Genomic DNA, 20,500 nt, shown 5'->3' with positions numbered 1-20,500 from the left:
CCTCTCCTGAGCTGCAGAGGCTCAGGGCAGAGAGGTGAAGGGAACTAAGTTCCCGCAGGAGGAGTGCTCACCTCCAGGCCAGGAGAGGCGAGTCACCTGTAGACTGGGGCTGCCCTATGCCTCGGGGCAGATAAAAGCCAGTCAGCCCCAGTCCCAGGTTGCGGGAGCAACATTGTTGGTTACCTGTTCCTGCCTACACCCTGTCCTGCTTTCTGCCAGAGTTCCTGACCACCCCTGACTCCCTGCCTTGGACCCTGCTTCAGCCTCAGACCAGACACGGACCACGCCGCATGGTAACTGCCCCAGGACCAGCACACAAAGTCTGAGAAGCCTCTATGGAGTTAATTGCCCAGCCTCAGAGGCGTAGCATGGGGGGTGCCGGGGGTGCCATGGCCCTGGGCACAATTTTGAAAGGAGGTGCAAACAGGCGCTCCTGTAGCAGGCTCCTTCATCGGATCCTGGCTCCGCGCTGCATCTAGCCTAGCACAGTTCTGCTCCCAGGTCAGACCTGGGGGAGGAGGGAAGGAAAAGAGTGGGCAAGAGCTTCCCTGCCCCTCTCCTACCCTGGACTGTGGCGTGCAAGAGGGCACCCTCAGCATCCCTTCCGTGGGCAGCATGGGGATATGCTCCACTGCTGCCCAGCCCAACTGAGCTGGAAAGCTATTGGGGCTTTCCCAGCAGTGATGTATGGAAGTGAGAGCTGGACCATAAAGAAGGCTGATCGCCGAAGAATTGATGCTTTTGAATTATGGTGCTGGAGGAGACTCTTGAGAGTCCCATGGACTGCAAGAAGATCAAACCTATCCATTCTGAAGGAAATCAGCCCTGAGTGCTCACTGGAAGGACAGATCCTGAAGCTGAGGCTCCAATACTTTGGCCACCTCATGAGAAGAGAAGACTCCCTGGAAAAGACCCTGATGTTGGGATAGATTGAGGGCACAAGGAGAGGGGGACGACAGAGGACGAGATGGTGGGACAGTGTTGTCAAGCTACCAGCATGAGTTTGACCAAACTGTGGGAGGCAGTGGAAGACAGAAGTGCCTGGCGTGCTCTGTTCCATGGGGTCACAAAGAGTCGGACACGACTAAACGACTAAACAACAACAACGGAAGTGCTGGACGATGTATCTTGGCTGCTGCTTCTTCCCCTAAGGTGCGGAGGAAGCAGCAACTGAGATACATTCCAGACATTGTTATAGATCAGAATATGACGGTATTTAGCTGCTGATATATCACAATGTTGAAAACCAGCCCCAACACCTGTCCATTGTTGTGAGGACTTTTGTCACATGTTGGGCCTGTGCTGCCATTTTCAGGAATACAGGAGAAATAGAAGTGGCTACAGGATAAGACCTGGATCCACCTAAGCAGATCCACCAGCACAGAGTAGCCCCCACTTTAAGCCACAAATTTGCTGGGCCCTCTGCCCTTGTTATGGCTGCCCTGATCTAATGAGGAACAGTGCCACACGTGCACAGTACTTTTTGTAAAGAATCTACTTCCCTACTGGAAAATCTCCCATTGGAACTCAAGTTCAAGGGCACCGCCCAGAACCACATGCTAGCTTCTACCAGATGACTGTTAATGAGAGAGGCATGCACTGGGAAAACAGCCCATGTCCATATTGACAACTGACACCAGCTCAGCTCAAAACCAAGTCTTTTTTAAGGTTAAGAATCAGTGGCCTCATCTGTTAAAGTCTCACTTAACACACCACTCTTGAGATGTAAGGGTTAGAAAGCTAACAGAGGGCATCCTCAACATTGCAGTGACATGATTAGGGAAGAGAGGGAAGGAAAGCAAAGTGGGAAACTCTTTTTAATATATAAAGCAGTTGTTTATTGAATTTATATCCCAAAGGAGCCCAAAGATACAGAATGAAATAATGCAATATGCTTTGAATCCTTGGTGGAGATATAAAATGAATGAGTCTTCTAGAAGTATTTTGATGCTGGAAAAATATTAAATTGTCAGAAATTCTCAACCTCAATTAACAAACCTTTTGTACTTGAAGAGTAAACTAGATTGTAAGAAGCTGTGTATATACATACATACATAAGTGTGTGAATATATGTATGACACACTATGTACTACTATGAACATTATTAGCAATCCTATTCATATGCTTATTGTTATTAAAAAAGACATGAATATGGAAACTATACTAGAAATTGTGAAAGCGGTATCAAGGCACTCAGTTTCCATTCTGTCCAACCTGAGCAAATGTAGGAAATGCTCAAGCTGAACAGGATGAGGGAACAAATGTATCGTTAGTTTGCATTGTGCGAAGTATGGGTACAGCTTCCATGTTGAAAACATTGAAATCAGCTGTCAGGACTCGTAAGTGCCACAACTAAATGTGCTTGGGGAGTTGGGAGGGGGGTATTTCATTAATAACACCCCCTGATATTTTCCATTTCCAAGCCTGGAACGCTGAGGACATTCAATACCCTCTCAACTCCAGGTGAGTAAAGCTTTGGTCTGTCCAAATCATTATGTAAAACCACAGCTTTTTAAAAGCTGTATAGGGAAGGAATTTTCCTCAGATCAAATTATCTATTGACCTACATTTAATCTGCTGCATTTGCTTACTACCAGTGGTTCAACTCGCTTGCTTATGTCACCAGGAGTCATTCGCCCTAACCTTCTGCATTCCTTGTGGCATCTCTGACCTGCTTTCCAGTAGTGGCTCTGTGGTCACTCTGTTGCCCTGCATCAATCTGCAAGATGGCTAGTGAGCTGCGTGAGTCTACGTACACCAATTTATTTTTATTTCTTTTCATTTGCCCTGTCCAAATCTACTTTACTCTTCCTCATCAAGAAAAGAACTCTCAAGGCAGCTTGTCCTATTGACCACCAGGATTTTGCAATGATCTGCTGCTGCTGCAGGCAGACAGCTGCCCTTTGAAAAGATGACTAAAACAAATGCTCACAAGGTGTGTACAAACAAAACCAAAGGAGCCTGCAGCAAAATGTTGCAGCGCAGGCTGCTCCTGTTCAGAGTTCTAACCAGTCAAACCCTCTCTTCTAGGATCTCCCACTCCATTTCCAATCCACTGGTTAAAATAACAAAAACACTCAGCATTCTGCGGTTTTTGAGCGTGGGGGGGGGGCAGCCCCTCATTAGAGTTTCTCTCCTAACATTTTAATTTTTTTTTTGTATTTCTGTAAACCTTGGGGTTTCTCAGAGTCTGCCTACAGAACCATCCATACACATGTTTAGGCTGAATCAGGAGTCAGACTTGGAGAACAAGTTTGCTGTTCTCATATAGCAGGCATAGGCAAACTCGGCCCTCCAGATGTTTTGGGACTACAACTCCCATCATCCCTAGCTAACAGGACCAGTGGTCAGGAATGATGGGAGTTGTAGTCCCAAAAACATCTGGAGGGCCAGGTTTACCTATGCCTGTCATATAAGGTAAAGGGACCCCTGACCATTAGGTCCAGTCGTGGCCGACTCTGGGGTTGCGGCACTCATCTCGCTTTATTGGCCGAGGGAGCCAGCATACAGCTTCTGGGTCATGTGGCCAGCATGACTAATCCGCTTCTGGCGAACCAGAGCAGCGCACGGAAACGCCGTTTACCTTCCCGCTGGAGCAGTACCTATTTATCTACTTGCACTTTGACGTGCTTTCGAACTGCTAGGTTGGCAGGAGCCAGAGACCAAACAACGGGAGCTCACTCCACAGGGATTCAAACCGCCGACCTTCTGATCGGCAAGTCCTAGGCTCTGTCGTTTAACCCACAGCGCCATAGGATGCTAATAATAGGAGCTCTGCTGGTAAAAGAGATGATGCAAAACTATCACAGATCTAATATAGTTTACATTGCAACTGAAAACAAGCTTCCCTTTCTTCCCTTTAAATGCACTGCATTGCCGAGCTTATTGTAGGTGTTTTGAGTAGAGGCAGGTTTATTTAAGGCTGTCAGGCATTTGAGGAGTATAGAAACCCTTTTCTGCCACACTAGCATCTTTTAAAAGGAGATGAAAGTGTTTCATCTTTCCCTTAACCCTGATGTAACGAGGTGACTCCCTACTGTAGTGGCTCAGTAGCAACTGAAATGCACTCCACACCTGGCAAGAGGCACTTTTATCCATTCTGACTTCACTTTTTCAAGCTTTAAGCTCTGGCTCTGAGCACAGATTCTGAGGCGGGCACTGGCATCAATACTATTGGCACGTCTGCTAGTTTTCTGACCAGCACAAAGTCACAGTCGCTTGCACAGAACACCGTGCTTGATCAGTTCATGCAGCATTTCAGTTTGTGTCAATCAAAATTTTAAAGAAGCAAGGGCTACGTCAGAACTTTAAATTACAACAAAAGAGCAGGATGGGCCCATTTTATACGGTTGGGGTGAGGGATCAGAATGTGTTCAACTGGTTCAAACCAGGAATCCTCGATGTTAACGTTTAAAACATTCCCCTCTTGCCTCTGCCTCAAACTTCTGCAAAATCCTCTTCTGAAGTACTGGGTGTAAACCTTCTGTTACTGTTCAACTTCCCAATTAACTTTGACTTCTTTGCCGGGCCTGGGCCTCCAACCAAAGAACAATGCATGGAACAGCCCATCAGTAACCTCTTTCTATCCAAAGTTTTGTTTTGTTTTTTACATTCTGCCCAGCATACTCCTTCAGAAGGGCACTTAAGAAAAAGATGTATCTGGGATGAAATACACTTTGTCCTACAAGATTTGTACTACATGCTAATTTCACAGCACCAATGGTAGCATTTACTTCTCGATTTTACCTCCATGGAAACCTTACTAGACATCAGTGTTAGAAACTCAAGACATACCTAGGCACCAAATGGCTCCTTAAACCAAGTTTACAGTTTAAGGAAATGGAATGTCTAGTTGCCATTTGGGGGCAAGATGGTTCTAAAGTCTTATTTTTCAAACGATCGATTGATTGTGATTGATTATCAGTTAAACATGTGGCTAGTTGAGATGACAAGCTTAAGCTTTGAGAACTTAAGGAAGAAAAGTCACTTTATCCAGGGACAATCCATGAATGGTAGTGTAACTGGGGCCTGCCAAAAAGGGATCCTTGCAGCCCCATGGTGCCATCGGCCAGTTCTCTACCTCTGACCTCAGCACAGCTTACAGGCAAAAGGTCCCAGGTTCAGTTTTTGACATCTCCATATTTTTTACAACTAACTCATTCATTTTTCCTGTTAACTCTGTCACTATCTTTGCATTTTCGTCAATTTTCACTCCCATCCTATCCAGTTTTTGGTCCGTAGTCCTAGCATTTTCATTCATCTCTTTCTTCATTTCTAAGATGTCTCTTTTCAATCCCAACATTAATTCTTTCATATCCATATTTATATCTGAATCAACAGTTGAATTTCTTCGGCTAGGTTTGGTAACAGAACTTAATGTCACTGTATTTGCTGATTTCTTATTTATATTGGACATATCAAACCTAGTTTTATAAGTTCAGTGATTGTTTTAGCAAATTAAATTGATAAACCAATTATATGGTTCAGTTTCACCTCTTACTATCCTAGTGGTAATAATCTGGCAATCTGACAGTGAGAGTAGAATTGGGCTGGATGGATCAACGCTCCAATTAATCTGGAGGGACCATGGCTCAGCAGTCAGGCACACGCAGAAGGTCTCAGGTTCAGACCCTTGGCTTCTTGGACCTGCAAGACAGAGCTGTTCCACCAGGCCTTTGGTCAGGGCACTGTCTGAACCCTCTCCTTTTACAAGACCTTGCATATAAGTGGCCTCTCTAACTCTTCTCACTGGCTCATACAAATAGCTGAGTCTGGTGAGGACTTAAGGTTCCCAACCCATATAGTTATACAGTGGTACCTCAGGTTAAGAACTTAATTTGTTCTGGAGGTCCGTTCTTAACCTGAGGTACCACTTTAGCTAATGGGGCCTCCTGCTGCCGCTGCGCCACCACCTGAAGCAAAGTTCTTAATGCGAGGTACTATTTCTGGGTTAGCGGAGTCTGTAACCTGAAGCATCCGTAACCTGAAGCGCCTGTAACCCGAGGTACCACTGTAGTTATAATTTGTGGGTAGCCATCTGATCTTAATTTGATTTTAATCCAATTTTAAGCTGTATTTCAGTCGATTGCTGATTTTTATATCTTAATGTATTATATATTTTGATGTTAGCCACCCTGAGCCCGGTTCTGGCTGGGGAGGGCGGGATATAAATAAAAAATCATTACTATTGTTGTTGTTGTTATTCTCAAATGCAGAATTTTAGAGAGCAGGTGTTGAGAAGGACCTTTGCCCAAAACTTTAGCAAGCTGCTGCTGCTAGCTAGCTAGAGTGGACAATACATTGGGTTAGAGATGAATCAGTGGTCCAGCTCAGCATATAGCAGCTGTATAGGTTCATAAGAAAAGCAAGGCATAGTCGAGATATTCAGATCCCTTGAAACTGAAAATGTAACACATGTTCTTTCTGCACAGCACTGCTATTCATGGCGGTATTTAATTCCGAACAGGCAAGCTGCACTCTGAGCAACATCGCCTTTTCATGCCATTTTCAGGAAATCGGCAAGGAACATTTCTCATGTCGCATAATGGCTTTTCGTGTCGCCTTCTCTCCACCAGAACAGTGCTGTAGTAATATGTGGGAGACTGTGCCCTCTTGTTAACAGATGGAGCGAGCAGCTAGCTACATACAACCAGCTCCTATGCACTGCCACTTCAGCTCTTTTCCCTGGTGGGACACAGCTCCACATGGAGACGGGAAGAGAGTGAAAGCAACTCTGGCTGTGGAGGAAAAGCACAGGGGCATCTTTAAGTTGTTGCTGTTGTTTAGTCGTTTAGTCGTGTCTGGCTCTTCATGACCCCGTGGACCAGAGCATGCCAGGCACTCCTGTCTTCCACTGCCTCCCACAGTTTGGTCAAACTCATCCTGGTAGCTTTGAGAACACTATCCAACCATCTCATCCTCTGTCGTCCCCTTCTCCTTGTGCCCTCCATCTTTCCCAACATCAGGGTCTTTTCCAGGGAGTCTTCTCTTCTCATGAGGTGGCCAAAGTATTGGAGCCTCAGCTTCAGGATCTGTCCTTCCAGTGAGCACTCAGGGCTGATTTCCTTCAGAATGGATAGGTTTGTTCTTCTTGCAATCCACAGGACTCTCAAGAGTCTCCTCCAGCACCATAATTCAAAAGCATCAATTCTTTAGCGATCAGCCTTTTTGATGGTCCAGCTCTCACTTCCATACATCAGTACTGGGAAAACCATAGCTTTTACTATACGGACCTTTGTTGGCAAGGTGATGTCTCTACTTTTTAAGATGCTGTCTAGGTTTGTCATTGCTTTAAGGGGAGGCTAAACCCTATCAGGGCACAACTTTGCAACAGAAGTCTAGGGCCTCACTCTGCAGAATGAGCAGGAGGTCCCCCAAAAACATTAGGGCCAGCTTACCACATTGCAAAAGTAAGTATAGGAGCCAACTCCTAAGGGCTGAGGTCCCTTCGCCAACCCATAAAATATTTTAGGGGGTCACCCCCCCCCAAGTTGATTAACATTGCCATTCAAATGGTGTGTGTGCTCCATGTCTTGTGGTCGATTGTGCAAGGCAGTGGTTACCTGGGCTCCCCAGTACTGTATTGAAGTGAACTAACACATGTTATCATCTAAAGGAAGGGGGAGCTATTTTAAGAAAATTAAGGGGCAAGTGGGGCTCGTCAACCAGGGAAGGTAGCCCATCTAGGAGAAGGAAGACTCTGCGCCTAAACTTCTGCTGCCTTGAAGGATATCTTGGACTACTGCATTGAGCTCTACATGGGGCTACCTTTGAAGGTGACCCGGAAACTGCTATTAATCCAGAATGCGGCAGCTAGACTGATGACTGGGAGTGGCCGCCAGGACCATATAACACCTGTCCTGAGAGATCAGCATTGGCTCCCAGTACATTTCTGAGCACAATTCAAAGTGTTGGTGTTGACCTTTAAAGCCCTAAATGGCCTCAGTCCTGTATACCTGAAGGAGCGTCTCCACCCCCATTGTTCAGCCCGGACACTGAGATCCAGCGCCGAGGGCCTTCTGGCGATTCCCTCATTGTGAGAAGTGAGGTTACAGGGAACCAGACAGAGGGCCTTCTCGGTAGTGGCGCCCACCTTGTGGAATACCCTCCCATCAGATGTCAAGGAAATAAGCAGCTATCCTATTTTTAAAAGACATCTGAAGGCAGCCCTGTTTAGGGAAGTTTTTAATATTTAATGCTGTCTTGTTTTTAACACTCGATTGGGAGCCGCCCAGAGTGGCTGGGGAAACTCAGCCAGATGTGCGGGGTATAAATAATAAATTATTATTATATATTATCATCATTATTATTATCTTTAGGAGAAGAAAAAGCTAAGGAGGGTACCAAGGTATGGAAAGCCAGTGAGCAGTGACCAGCGTCAGCTCTCTAAAATCTCAGGTAGAGGATTTGTCCAGACCTGCTGTTTGCAAAGCCTTTTGAACTGAGCCTTGGACCTTTGGCATACAAGGGGGCTGCACTGTAAATGCAGGGTAGAAACAAGATAAGATAATAAAAAAAAAATGCATGCTGCAACTGAGCTATGGCTTTCCTACAGCCAGCTAGGTGCAGAGGATTCTATAACAGGCACATTTGAAATTGATCATAGGACCCACTCTCTCCCTCTCACTCTCAGGATCTACCAAGATCAGCCAAGTGCAAAATCCTTTTTGCCCTTTGGATGGGATCAGGCCCCAAGGAGGCATCAGCAAGGCTACAATACTATCCCACTTACTCCAGTGAACTTTGTGGGAATTGTTTCTAAGTAAACAGTGTTACTAAACAATGCATAAAATTGTGCTGCAAACACGGCTTATCACTCGGTAGGGTGATGAGGGCTTTGAGCGCATTAGCAGTGGCTTATTCAAGCACAGCAATTAGTCAATTTATATTTATTCAGCTGGGATTTGTGCTTGCACTATTAAGAATAAACTTTAAAGTAGCTTTTTCCCCCCTTTTTTAAAAAAAGTTATTGCTGCGTCCTGCACTAACAAAAGCAGGGGTCAGCAACCTTTTTCAGCCATGGGCCAGTCCACCATCCCTCAGACCATGTGGTGGGCCGGACTATATTTTGGAAAAAAATATGAATGAATTCCTATGCCCCACAAAAAACCCAGAGATGCATTTTAAATAAAAGCACACATTCTACTCATGTAAAAACACGCTGATTCCCGGACCATTCACAGGCCGGATTGAGAAGGCGATTGGGCCGCATCCAGCCCCCGGGACTTAGGTTGCCTACCCCTGAACTAAAGCTTCCAAAGACAGCCTCATGTAAAGGACATTTAGCCTTTCCCAATAGCAAAGGTTCTCCAAAGGTGCTATAAAGGGATTACATCCCAAAATGTTGTCTCATTTCAGTTTTGCATCTTACCTGGGCGGCTCAGGAGTAGTTAAAGGTTACATTTTTTGCCAGCTGAGCTCACAACTTTCCCAGAACCTGCCCATTAATCAGATGGGATTATCCCTCACACATTCCTATTCTTCTTTGGAAGCACTTAAGCTGCAGTGGCATGGCAAGGATACTTTCCATCCTGCTTTGGTGTACCTGCTTCTGCTGTTCATCAACTTGAAATCTGAAGGCTGGATCAACAGCCAGATGTAGAGGGGTGGGGAAAGAGGGGCAAGCATACACTGGGGGGTGGCAGAGATTGGCATGAAGGATCCTATACAGTGTTTTATCTGCACTGGACTTTAATACAACTTTGGACTGAACAGACATTAGAATCCAGACATGTCTCACGTCTGGATTACAACAGATCCAGTGGGCCCAGTTTGATATAGCTCCCAAAAGATTTTCCACATCACAGGATATGCACTCTTGAGTGTTATAGACTCAGATACATAAGCTAGGCACCAAATGGCTCCTTAAACCAAGGTTGCAGTTGCCAAAAGGGAATGTCTAGTTGCCGTTTTCTAAACCACTGAGCCACTTGGGCTTGCTGATCAGAAGGTCGGCAGTTCGAATCCCCATGACAGGGTGAGCTCTGTCCCAGCTTCTGCCAACCTAGCAGTTCGAAAGCACACCAGTGCAAGTAGATAAATAGGTACCGCTCCAGCGGGAAGGTAAACAGCGTTTCCATGCGCTCTGGTTTCCGTCACGGTGTTCCGTTGTGCCAGAATACAACTTTGGACTGAACAGACATTAGAATCCAGACATGTCTCACATCTGGATTACAACAGATCCAGTGGGCCCAGTTTGATATAGCTCCCAAAAGATTTTCCACATCATAGGATATGCACTCTTGAGTGTTATAGACTCAGATACATAAGCTAGGCGCTAAATGGCTCCTTAAACCAAGGTTGCAGTTGCCAAAAGGGAATGTCTAGTTGCCATTTTCTAAACCACTGAGCCACTTGGGCTTGCTGATCAGAAGGTCAGCAGTTTGAATCCCCATGACAGGGTGAGCTCTATCCCAGCTTCTGCCAACCTAGCAGTTCGAAAGCACACCAGTGCAAGTAGATAAATAGGTACCACTCCAGCGGGAAGGTAAACAGCGTTTCCATGCGCTCTGGTTTCCGTCACGGTGTTCCGTTGTGCCAGAAGCAGTTTAGTCATGCTGGCCACATGACCTGGAAAGCTGTCTGTGGACAAACGCCAGCTCCCTCGGCCTGAAAGCGAGGTGAGCACTGCAATCCTATAGTCGCTTTTGACTGGACTATCCAGGGGTCCTTTACCTTTAAGGCAGCTCTAGTCTTATTTTTCAAATGATGGACTGAATGTAATAGATGCTCAGTTAAACATCTGGCTAGTTCAGATGACAACCTTGAGCTAGGTTAAGAACTAAAGGGGGGAGGACTTAAGCGGCAGTGGGTAGTAGTTAAAGTAGTTAAGGGGGAAGGGAATTACTGGATCCAGGGACTGTCCACATATATATTGGTCTATTTTTCTTAATGGTGACTGCTCCTGCTCAGGGTGTACAGAGAAAGCATTTTGGCTCCTGAAATTCATTCTGATTGTGCAGATAAAATATAACAAGATAGAATTCTACAGGATGTGTTGCTAGTGTGTGAAAACAGTCAAGATCCAATGATTTCCAGGCATGCACCCCCAGGTGGTGGAGATGTCAGGTGCCAGGATGGCACTCGGACATCTTTACTTGGGCCGCCCAATAATTATTAAATGATTATTATTGGTCGCAAGTGGCCAACAGCCAGGTGCAAAATGCGCCTAATTTCAAACGCTGCAAACACAACACCAATATGTTGTCTCTTGGTACTAAGGGCCAGACTAGGAAAGCCAGAGAGATCTGCAATTGAATCTTCCAATGTATTTTATTTGGGTTGAAGTTGCAGAATAGCGGGATTTAAACTTTGCATACAAACCACTCTATTAGGTGTTGCTATTAGAGCACTTCCAAGAAAGAGTTTACAGTGGTACCTCAGGTTACATACGCTTCAGGTTACATATGCTTCAGGTTACAGACTCCGCTAACCCAGAAATAGTGCTTCAGGTTAAGAACTTTGCTTCAGGATGAGAACAGAAATCATGCTCCGGCGGTGCGGCAGCAGCGGGAGGCCCCATTAACTAAAGTGGTGCTTCAGGTTAAGAACAGTTTCAGGTTAAGAACGGACCTCCAGAACGAATTAAGTACTTAACCCGAGGTACCTCTGTATTGTGGACTTAGCGACTGCTCGTGCGTGCAAGTTTTGCGTGTTGTCACCTGCATCCCAATGCAACCTTATATTATTTTCCCATTTGATCCAGATTCCATGGAAAAGTTCAAATAAAAACTCAGAAACAGTAAATCCAGATTAAAGGGAGGGAGGGGGAAATGGGACAGCATTTTGATGAGAAAGACAATAAAGAAACCCAAAAAAACCCCAAGCATCACCGAGTTCACAGCAACCTGCTGTGTGAAAGCACCCTTAGCCACATAGGGCAAAAATAGGACAAGATTTGTTTCCACTGTTTCCACAGTTCATAGTAGCTACAGGATATTGAATGGGAGTGGAGGAGAGAGAGAAAGGAATTAAACTGTCCCCACCTGTCCCCCATAGCCTCTTTAGGAACAGACATCAGATGTGATCACAGAACTGTCACATCTAGTTGGCCTTAAGATTAGAACGAGAGACATGCTGCATACACTGGTTGGTTTTATTTATTTGTGACCTTAGGGCTAACTGTGGTTCTAGTTCCCAGGACCAGTTCTATACAAAGCTCTTTAACTTTCAGAGAGGTCAGAGTTTGTTCATTGCTGTTCGAAGCATAGCAACACTTCCAGGACTTGACATAAACACACAGCTTTTACACCGCTTGATGTTGATGCCAAGAGCATAGACAGAACGAGAGGAGGTAATTTCAGGCATGGTCTTTTAAACCCTCTTTTCAAAGAACACGTCGTCTGTGACCTGCCTGACATATCTGAAGCCAGCACTGATAGAACAGCTGCCTGCAAGCATTTTGAAAACTCGGCCACAGAAGACGCTGATCTAACTTTGCCCGCAAGTGCTCCCACAGTTTGTCGCAGCTGCTATTAGTGACACAGATTACTTAGGGCATCGTTGCACATATAGAAAAGGAGGTCAGTGGTCACTGGTCTGTCTAGCTCAATATTGCTACGCTGACTGGCAACAGCTTCCCAAGTTTTCAGATATTCCCCCCCTTGTGGTGTCAGGGAATGGACAAGGCAGATGCTCTAACACTGAACTGCAGCCATTCTCCAAATCAGTTGGTATAACCAAGGGCACCTTCACTATTTGGGGTTGGACTAGATGACCTGTGGGGGTTCCTTCCAACTCTACAATTGTTTGATTTAATGAGAGGTGCCTGCCTTGTAATCCTGTTCTTTGCTTCCCTTTGGTATCCAGTGCATGAGCACTGGTTTTTCCTTAGTGAAGGAACTGCAGAAATGTCTTTGATCCTGACTTCTACCAAAACATGCCTTCATTGCACCATATTGCCAGTTTTTAACCAATGCGCTGCATTTGCTCCTCTGACTATACACCGGAAAGCCAACATGTGTTCAGAAATGCTTGGCACCTCATTTTGTCTCTGCTGCCTTCCAGATGTTTAGGACAACTCCCATCATCCTTGACCATACTGGCTGGGGATGATGAGAGCTGGAAGTCCAACAACATCAGGAGGCTGCTGCAGGCCAGAAGAGAAATTCTTGTAATTAAATCCATCAAGACCTGGCTGGGCAACTTAAAACCAACAATCTTATCCCCTTTAAAGCAACATTTCAATAGCAGCCGAGTTAATTGTACCGCAACCCAATTATACGCTAGATGGGCACTGACATGCATTCCTTCCTCACTAGGAGGAAGAGAATTGCTCTTAAACATCTTCCTCATGAAAAGTTGTGTCTTCTGAACCCATAAAGTGGATTATAAATGCACTGTTTCACAGGTCACCAGCAATTCTGCTCAGAATCCAGATCTTGCAGCGTTTCTGATAAGCTGTCCTCAGCCAGTTGCAAGTTTGGGCATCTAAGCATTTAATTTTTAAGGCTTATTGAAATGCCAGCTCTCCCTCAATTCAGTTTGTTACACTTAAATAGCCGTTAGGGTCACAAACAAGTCCCGTATCCTCCCCAGTTGAAAGGGCTTATCAGTGCTAAAGCCCCAACGGAAACACTTTTTATCTTAAGCTGTTTAACCACTGCCTGTGCCTGACTGCTCCATTAGACTATATGTAGAGATCAAGACCAGAAATATGGAAATAAAGCACGATTGGAACTGCCACTCTTCATTTAAAAAAAACAAGCTTCAGCTTCACAGCATCTTTCCTTCTATATGAGAAAGAATATTTTTGCTATTCCTGCATCTAGCGAAACCCACTCCAACTAGTGTCCACTGTAATAGGAAATGAGAAACAAAAATAACATAGCCTGTTAACTTAAGCAACACAACCAGCTTAAATTCAGGTAGAAGTGGAAAGAACTTTTCTTTCTTTTTCTGCTTTAGGATCTCCACTTACAAATCCAAATTCTGAAGCTGTAGCACAGGGGAAATCCAACTTCAAGAGTGAGCACAGCGAGGAATAAACCAAGCCAGCTTCTCTATAAAGCGATGCACAGAGAAGTCTTGTTAGCAATTATGTTAGCAAATTAGTTTTCCAGGTTTCATGTTTTTATTTTTTGATGGCCAAGCACTCAGGGATGTGAGCCCCCACCTGCCATGATACAGTCTAGGTGCAGGTGGAATACCTGTGAGAACAAGACCACAGTGTACTCTTGCCTGTTCCTATGCCTATCAAAACAAGGGTCACGCCAGAAGGGGGAAGAGGTGTCACTTTGTAAATAACTGCTTGGTACTTGAGCCAGTGATGCTCTCACCACATGCGCCAATTTCTACCCTCAACACTAACAAAGCCAGAAGGTAAGGTGCAAAAACACCATGCCCCATAACAAAACAACTTCACTTTATAACCTTTACCTTAAAAGGCAAATGAGGAATGCAACGGTAATAAAGAAGCAAAAATAAACTAGATTCTAAATATGTAGAACTGTAGTGTCAAACCTATTACCACCTTCTCTCTATGCCTCCCATGTCCTCAGTTATCTGTTTTAGAGTGCAAGCTTTCTGGGCAACGAAGGTCTTCCTACTTTTGCCTATGCAACTCGAACACTCAATTTACCAATGTCACTGTATGCACCCATAATAAGTAGTTATATGACAGCAAAAACTATGAGGACCTGAGAAACTGAGTGAAGACTAGCTTACGGAGAGGTTTCTGCATCTAAACAGGGCACTAAAGAGTGCAAAAATCATTTTTTAAGGAAAAGATAAAGTAGCAAACTTTCTTTAAAAAATAATAATATCCAGTTCCAAGTTCCACTTAGAAACATGGCAGGGGGATGGACCAGACACTACAATCCTATTATTATTTTCCCTTCAAAAACTCTCTCTCTGTGTTTATGCACACTAGGCTATGCACATGCCCACAAAAGCTGTGCCCGTTTCTTCTCAACACAAGCACCAAACTGCTTGTCTAAATCCACATCAATGCATTTGAGTTGCTTGTTGCCAAGGGTAACTCGTTGGGAACCAATGCTCTTCCAATGTTTCGCCAGAGAAAAATCAGACCGGCTCCACCTTCCTGCTTCTCTCCCAACTTTAAGGCTGGCAGCACCTGCACTCGTCCATCCCACCCACTCGCAGGACCCTGCATTTGTCAGGATGCTTCGCAACCCATGCAACAGCATTTTTGCTTCTTCATCTCCATGCCAGCCATCCATCCTTTTGGAAAAAGAAATGGCACAACCTAATCCCAACTCTGCCTCCACCACTCCACTTTACAGAGATTTCTGTTGCAATGGACAATACATAGGGAGAACTGCCAGATTCCCAGTCAAGCCCACTGGTACAAATTCCATTCATGCCCACCTCCCTTGCCTGTCTCTCAAGAGTAAGTCTTTCCCAGCCCAATACACCTTTGGCTGGACTGGCTCACACTTGGAATCGTCGGCATGCAAAGCACTGAATCGTAGAAAGATAGATTTGTAGAGTTGGCGTGCACAACATGGGGCTCGAACCCACGACGCTAAGATCAAGCGTATCCTGCTCTACCGACCGAGCTACCCCAGCATGTATTCTGCTCCGGAGCTAGGGCCACTTGGGAAACCCCCGCGTGCCCAGAAGCAGCTGAAATTTGATCCGATCCCCGATTCTGCGTCTCAGCAGAGCCCATCTCAGACACGTGTTAGTGTGTCACCCAGCCACCGAGCCCGATGAGCACCGCGCGCCCTCGGCGAGGCACCATCCCGCACATGTGGCGAGCCCCCCGGCCGATGCGCTCTGGCCGTTGCGTAATTACGCGTAGCGTTTCCCCCTTCCATCCCGGCACCCTCCATCCATCAAGGTGAGCGGGGAGAGGGAGCAAGGAAGGTCGGGCAAAGGGCGGCCGAGGCGGCGCGCTCCGCAAACTTACATCGTCCCACTTGACGAAGACGGTGCCTTTCTTGAGGCTGGCCGAGACGCGGACCGGCTGCAGTTGGAGAGCGTGCACCCCTGGCTGTGCCCCGGCCATTGGCAGCAGCACATCGAGGCTTCCCAGCGGAGGAAAATGGGAGAGAGAGAGGGCAGGCAGGCAGGCGGAGGAGGAGGAGGAGATGGCAGCCGGGAAAAGCCAGAGCCTGCCGGGATCGCTTGCCTTGCCGGTGGCGAGGAGGAGGAGAGCAGCAGCAGCAGCGCTGCAAAAAGCTGCTCGCCAAAGGCAGGGCGAGCCGCACGCGCGCCTACAGCAACGAGCCACCCATTCCGCGGCACATCCTATATAGCGAGCGAGAGACGGAGAGAGGCGCGCGCGCGCGCATACACACACACACACTCCCCCCACACACACACTGGCTCTTCCCGCTGCTCATGCAAATGCTGCTGCCGCCCTCTCCTTCCTTTCCCGGCTGACTCGTCCCCCAACTTTTCTCCGCGCTCAGGGAGCCTGCGGGAAAAGGAGGCAGGAGGGCAGCGCCATCTGCTGGCCCACGGCGCTGCCTCAGCTAAGGGCGAGCAACCTCTCCGCACCGCTTTATTGTTATTTATTGAATTTTTATACCGCCCTATAGCCGGAGGTCTCAGGGCGGTTCACAGAATAAAACTAACATATAAAACCACAATATAGATAACCAAAGTAAAAACAACAACCCAATAACCCCAAACCACATTTTAAAAGGTCACAGGGAATTAAGATTGCCAGAAGAAATATCAACAACCTCAGATATGCAGATGGCACAAGCTTGATGGCAGAAAGTGAGGAGGAATTAAAGAACCTTTTAATGAGGGTGAAAGAGGAGAGCGCAAAATATGGTCTGAAGCTCAACATCAAAAAAACAAAGATCATGGCCACTGGGCCCATCACCTCCTGGCAAATAGAAGGGGAAGAAATGGAGGCAGTGAGTGATTTTACTTTCTTGGGCTCCATGATCACTGCAGATGGTGGCAGCAGCTACAAAATTAAATGATGCCTGCTTCTTGGGAGAAAAGCAATGACAAACCTAGACAGCATCTTAAAAAGCAGAGACATCACCTTGCCAACAAAGGTCTGTATAGTTAAAGCTATGGTTTTCCCAGTAGTGATGTATGGAAGTAAGAGCTGGACCATAAAGAAGGCTGGTTGCCGAAGAATTTATGCTTTTGAATTATGGTGCTGGAGAAGACTCTTGAGAGTCCCATGGACTGCAAGATCAAACCTATCCATTCTGAAGGAAATCAGCCCTGAGTGCTCACTGGAAGGACAGATCCTGAAGCTGAGGCTCCAATACTTTGGCCACCTCATGAGAAGAGAAGACTCCATGGAAAAGACCCTGATGTTGGGAAAGATGGAGGGCACAAGGAGAAGGGGACAACAGAGGACGAGATGGTTGGACAGTGTTCTCGAAGCTACCAGCATGAGTTTGACCAAACTCTGGGAGGCAGTGGAAGACAGAAGTGCCTGGTGTGCTCTGGTCCAGGGGATCACAAAGAGTTGGACATGACTAAACGACTAAACAACAACAACAACATAAAACTACAATATACCGTAGATAACCAAAATAAAAACAACAACCCAATAACCCCAAACCATATTTTAAAAGGGCATAGGATACTTTAAAGATTAGCATTGTTTGGAGTGGACCAGTGGCTACTGAATAGAAAGAGCTGCTGGCCTTAGCTTGGGGTCCTGCCCTGTGATTCATTTCCAAGCTGGTTGAATAATGAGGGATACATTGTGCTCCTTCTGGGGTAGTTTTGCTTTCTTTCTGAAGACTTGCAAATCTGTTGTGTGTGTTTTTGGCAGTGGATCATATGAGCCAGGGAATGGGATACCGACATAACCATTTTGTGAGTTATAATACTTCCCCCCACCCACCCAGCTTTAATAATCCTACACATGAGGTTTGTAGGTTACCAAAAAGTCTCTGCCCCAGAAGAACTTACAAACTGAAATAGGTAATGAGGGAAAACAGCAGAGGGGTGGAGTGGAGGGAAGCAGCAAGTGTGGGGTTTGGTTACAGGCAGGGCCGGATTTGGATGAAGAGAGGCCCTAGGCTACTCCCCTTGTGAGGCCCCTCCCCCTCCCCCTCCCCCTCCCCCACCCTCACAACTAGAAGAAAATGGAAGAGTGCTATAAACAAAACTGAGTGAAACCAAGGATGATGACAGGTATTTAAAATTCTGCAATTCACAATGTATCCTCTATTATTATTGTTAAATACCATGGTGATTTTTAAAAATGCATAAAATTAATACTGAAAAACTTTTGCAATAACTGAACTTTGTAAGCAACTAAGTACAGGTTTATTAGCTGGTTGAATTTGTATACATTTGCATATGATTAAAAAAAAGAGTTCTAATTTCAGAATATTCATTTATCTGATTTGTAGATGCGGCATAATAATTTCACAGCAGGAAGTTTGAAAGTCTGTCTCTCCGTCTCTTGTGTGCGTATGAAGTGGAAGCAATATTATTCGAAGTTGGCATGTCCACCTGTTGCCTTTCCAAATACTTGTATTAAGCAATAGCTAAAGAGATTGGTTTTCAGCCAGTGTGTCATGGCACCCTAGGGTGACCTGAGGAACGTTCAGGGGTGACCCAGTGACCATCCTTTCATTAATTTGCAGCCTGTATCCTCCTGCATTCTGGTGTAGTGGTTAAGAGTTGTGGACTCATAATCTGGTGTACCGGGTTCGCTTCCCTGCTCCTCCACATGCAGCTGCTGGGTGCCCTTGGGCTAGTCACACTTCTCTGAAGTCTCTCAGCCCCACTCACCTCACAGAGTGTTTGTTGTGGGGGAGGAAGGGAAAGGAGAATGTTAGCCGCTTTGAGACTCCTTCGGGTAGTGATAAAGCGGGATATCAAATCCAAACTCTTCCTCCTCCTCCTCCTCCTCCTCCTCCTCCTCTTCTTCTTCTTCTTCTTCTTCTTTCTCTCCAAGGAATATTCTGAAGAATTGGTGGCTTTAACTTGCAGCCCATTATCTTTCTGCACCTCTCTGTCTCTGTCTCCCTCTCATTTGCCCATCACCATTGGGCAAATGGTGGTATATACCAGCCTTGGCCAAGCGGGTACTCTCCAGAGTCTTTGGACTACAAATCCCATCGGTCACAGCATTGGTGGAGGCTGCTGAGAGTTTTAGTCCAAAACCTCTTAAGGGCACCAGTTGGGGAAGGCTGGTGGAGAGCTCGGGAGAAGTGGAATTCGCTGAAAGGAATAAAACAAACAGCTGGAAGACAGCATGGGCACAGCCAGGGAGAGCTTAAAAGGGACAAGAAGCTTGTGTTGCATATAGAAGCGGGAGACAAACCAATCAAGGGGATGTCACAGTAACCTGACTCAAAGGATAAATAAAATTAATGGTCCACAATAACCCTACTTAGCACATCTTATACAAGCGAAAGTCAATTTGCATCTCTGCAGGAACTGATTAGTGCCCTCACCTGGGTTGTTTCCAAATTGTTGTGTTGCCGCCTTCTGCCTGAAAGAAACACATCATTTTTAATCACCAATGTTTGCATCTCAGGTAAACTTAGTCTCTGTGGATTGTTTTTCTAAGAGGGAGGAAATACATATTTTTTTTTTAATTTTCTTTGCATCATAACCTGAATGCCCATTAATTGGTCTAATCTGCCCAATCTGCTGCTGTGAACCCCCCCCCCCATAACTCCATGCTCAATTATCAGAAATGCTTTGAGGATCCTACACATGTTGTTGGCATCCATCTGTATTGGTAGACAATACATGGGGGGTGAAGCCAAACCGTTGGAGGGTTACAGTGCCTGCTGTGGCTGTAGAGACTGAAATGGGAGAGACATGTTTTATTGCAGCTGGGGCAGGTGAGGGCATCTGGCTGTGTTGCTGCAGATGCACCATGGCATTTCTTCTCTCTGTGCTCCTCCCAGCGGTCATTCCTCCATTGGTCATTGCTATAGTTACAGAACCTGGCTGTCTGTTTCCAGGCACCGTGGTTGTTAACATGGCAGGCTTGGTGTTGTCACATTTGCAGAAATCTTTATAACTCAGAGTTGGTCTGCCAACAGGCCTGGTACCTGAAGCCAGCTCCCTATAGAGTACATTCTTGGGGATCCTGCCATCTTCCATTCTGTGAGCTCACTCTGAGCCTCTTGGGCTTGTTGATCAGAAGATCAGCGGTTCGAATCCCCGCGACGGGGTGAGCTCCCGTTGCTCTGTCCCAGCTTCTGCCAACCTTGCAGTTCGAAAGCACGCCTGTGCCAGTTGATAAATAGGAAGGTCAATGGCGTTTCCGTGCACTCTGGCTTCCGTCACGGTGTCCCATTGCACCAGAAGCGGTTTAGTCATGCTGGCCACATGACCCGGAAAGCTGTCTGTGGATGAACGCCAGCTCCCTTGGCCTGAAAGCAAGATGAGCGCCACAACCTCATAGTCGCCTTTGACTGGACTTAACCATCCAGGGGTCCTTTAAGTTTTTTACCTTTACCGTAGAAAGTTAACTTTCTTTCATTATGCATTTCCTCCTATATTTCCTAATAGCCTTGCCTTCCCAGTTGTTGGTATTGGCTTCGTTCTATACTATGAAATAGTTCATAGATGAAAACTGAACAGT

At 46.0% G+C, this 20,500-nt stretch overlaps 1 protein-coding gene across 2 annotated transcripts in view; it reads right to left on the bottom strand.

The window, feature by feature from the left end:
- The window catches only part of PLCB1 (phospholipase C beta 1), a 455,429-nt gene extending 439,140 nt beyond the window's left edge, over window positions 1–16,289 (bottom strand). Inside the window, exon 1 of one of the 2 annotated variants that reach the window (XM_081856862.1) lies at window positions 15,872–16,289. In XM_081856862.1, the coding sequence (XP_081712988.1) occupies window positions 15,872–15,970 (99 nt within the window). In that variant the 5' untranslated portion in view covers window positions 15,971–16,289. The remainder of the gene's footprint in view (window positions 1–15,871) is intronic. The other variant, XM_081856861.1, reaches the window with a different exon arrangement.
- Window positions 16,290–20,500: the final 4,211 nt, after the last annotated feature.

Source organism: Podarcis erhardii (assembly GCF_964252035.2).
Source record: "Podarcis erhardii genome assembly, chromosome: 3".
Classification (NCBI taxonomy): domain Eukaryota; kingdom Metazoa; phylum Chordata; class Lepidosauria; order Squamata; family Lacertidae; genus Podarcis; species Podarcis erhardii.
The sequence above is the reverse complement of the archived record's forward strand: the minus strand, read 5'-3'. Positions and strand labels throughout refer to the sequence as shown.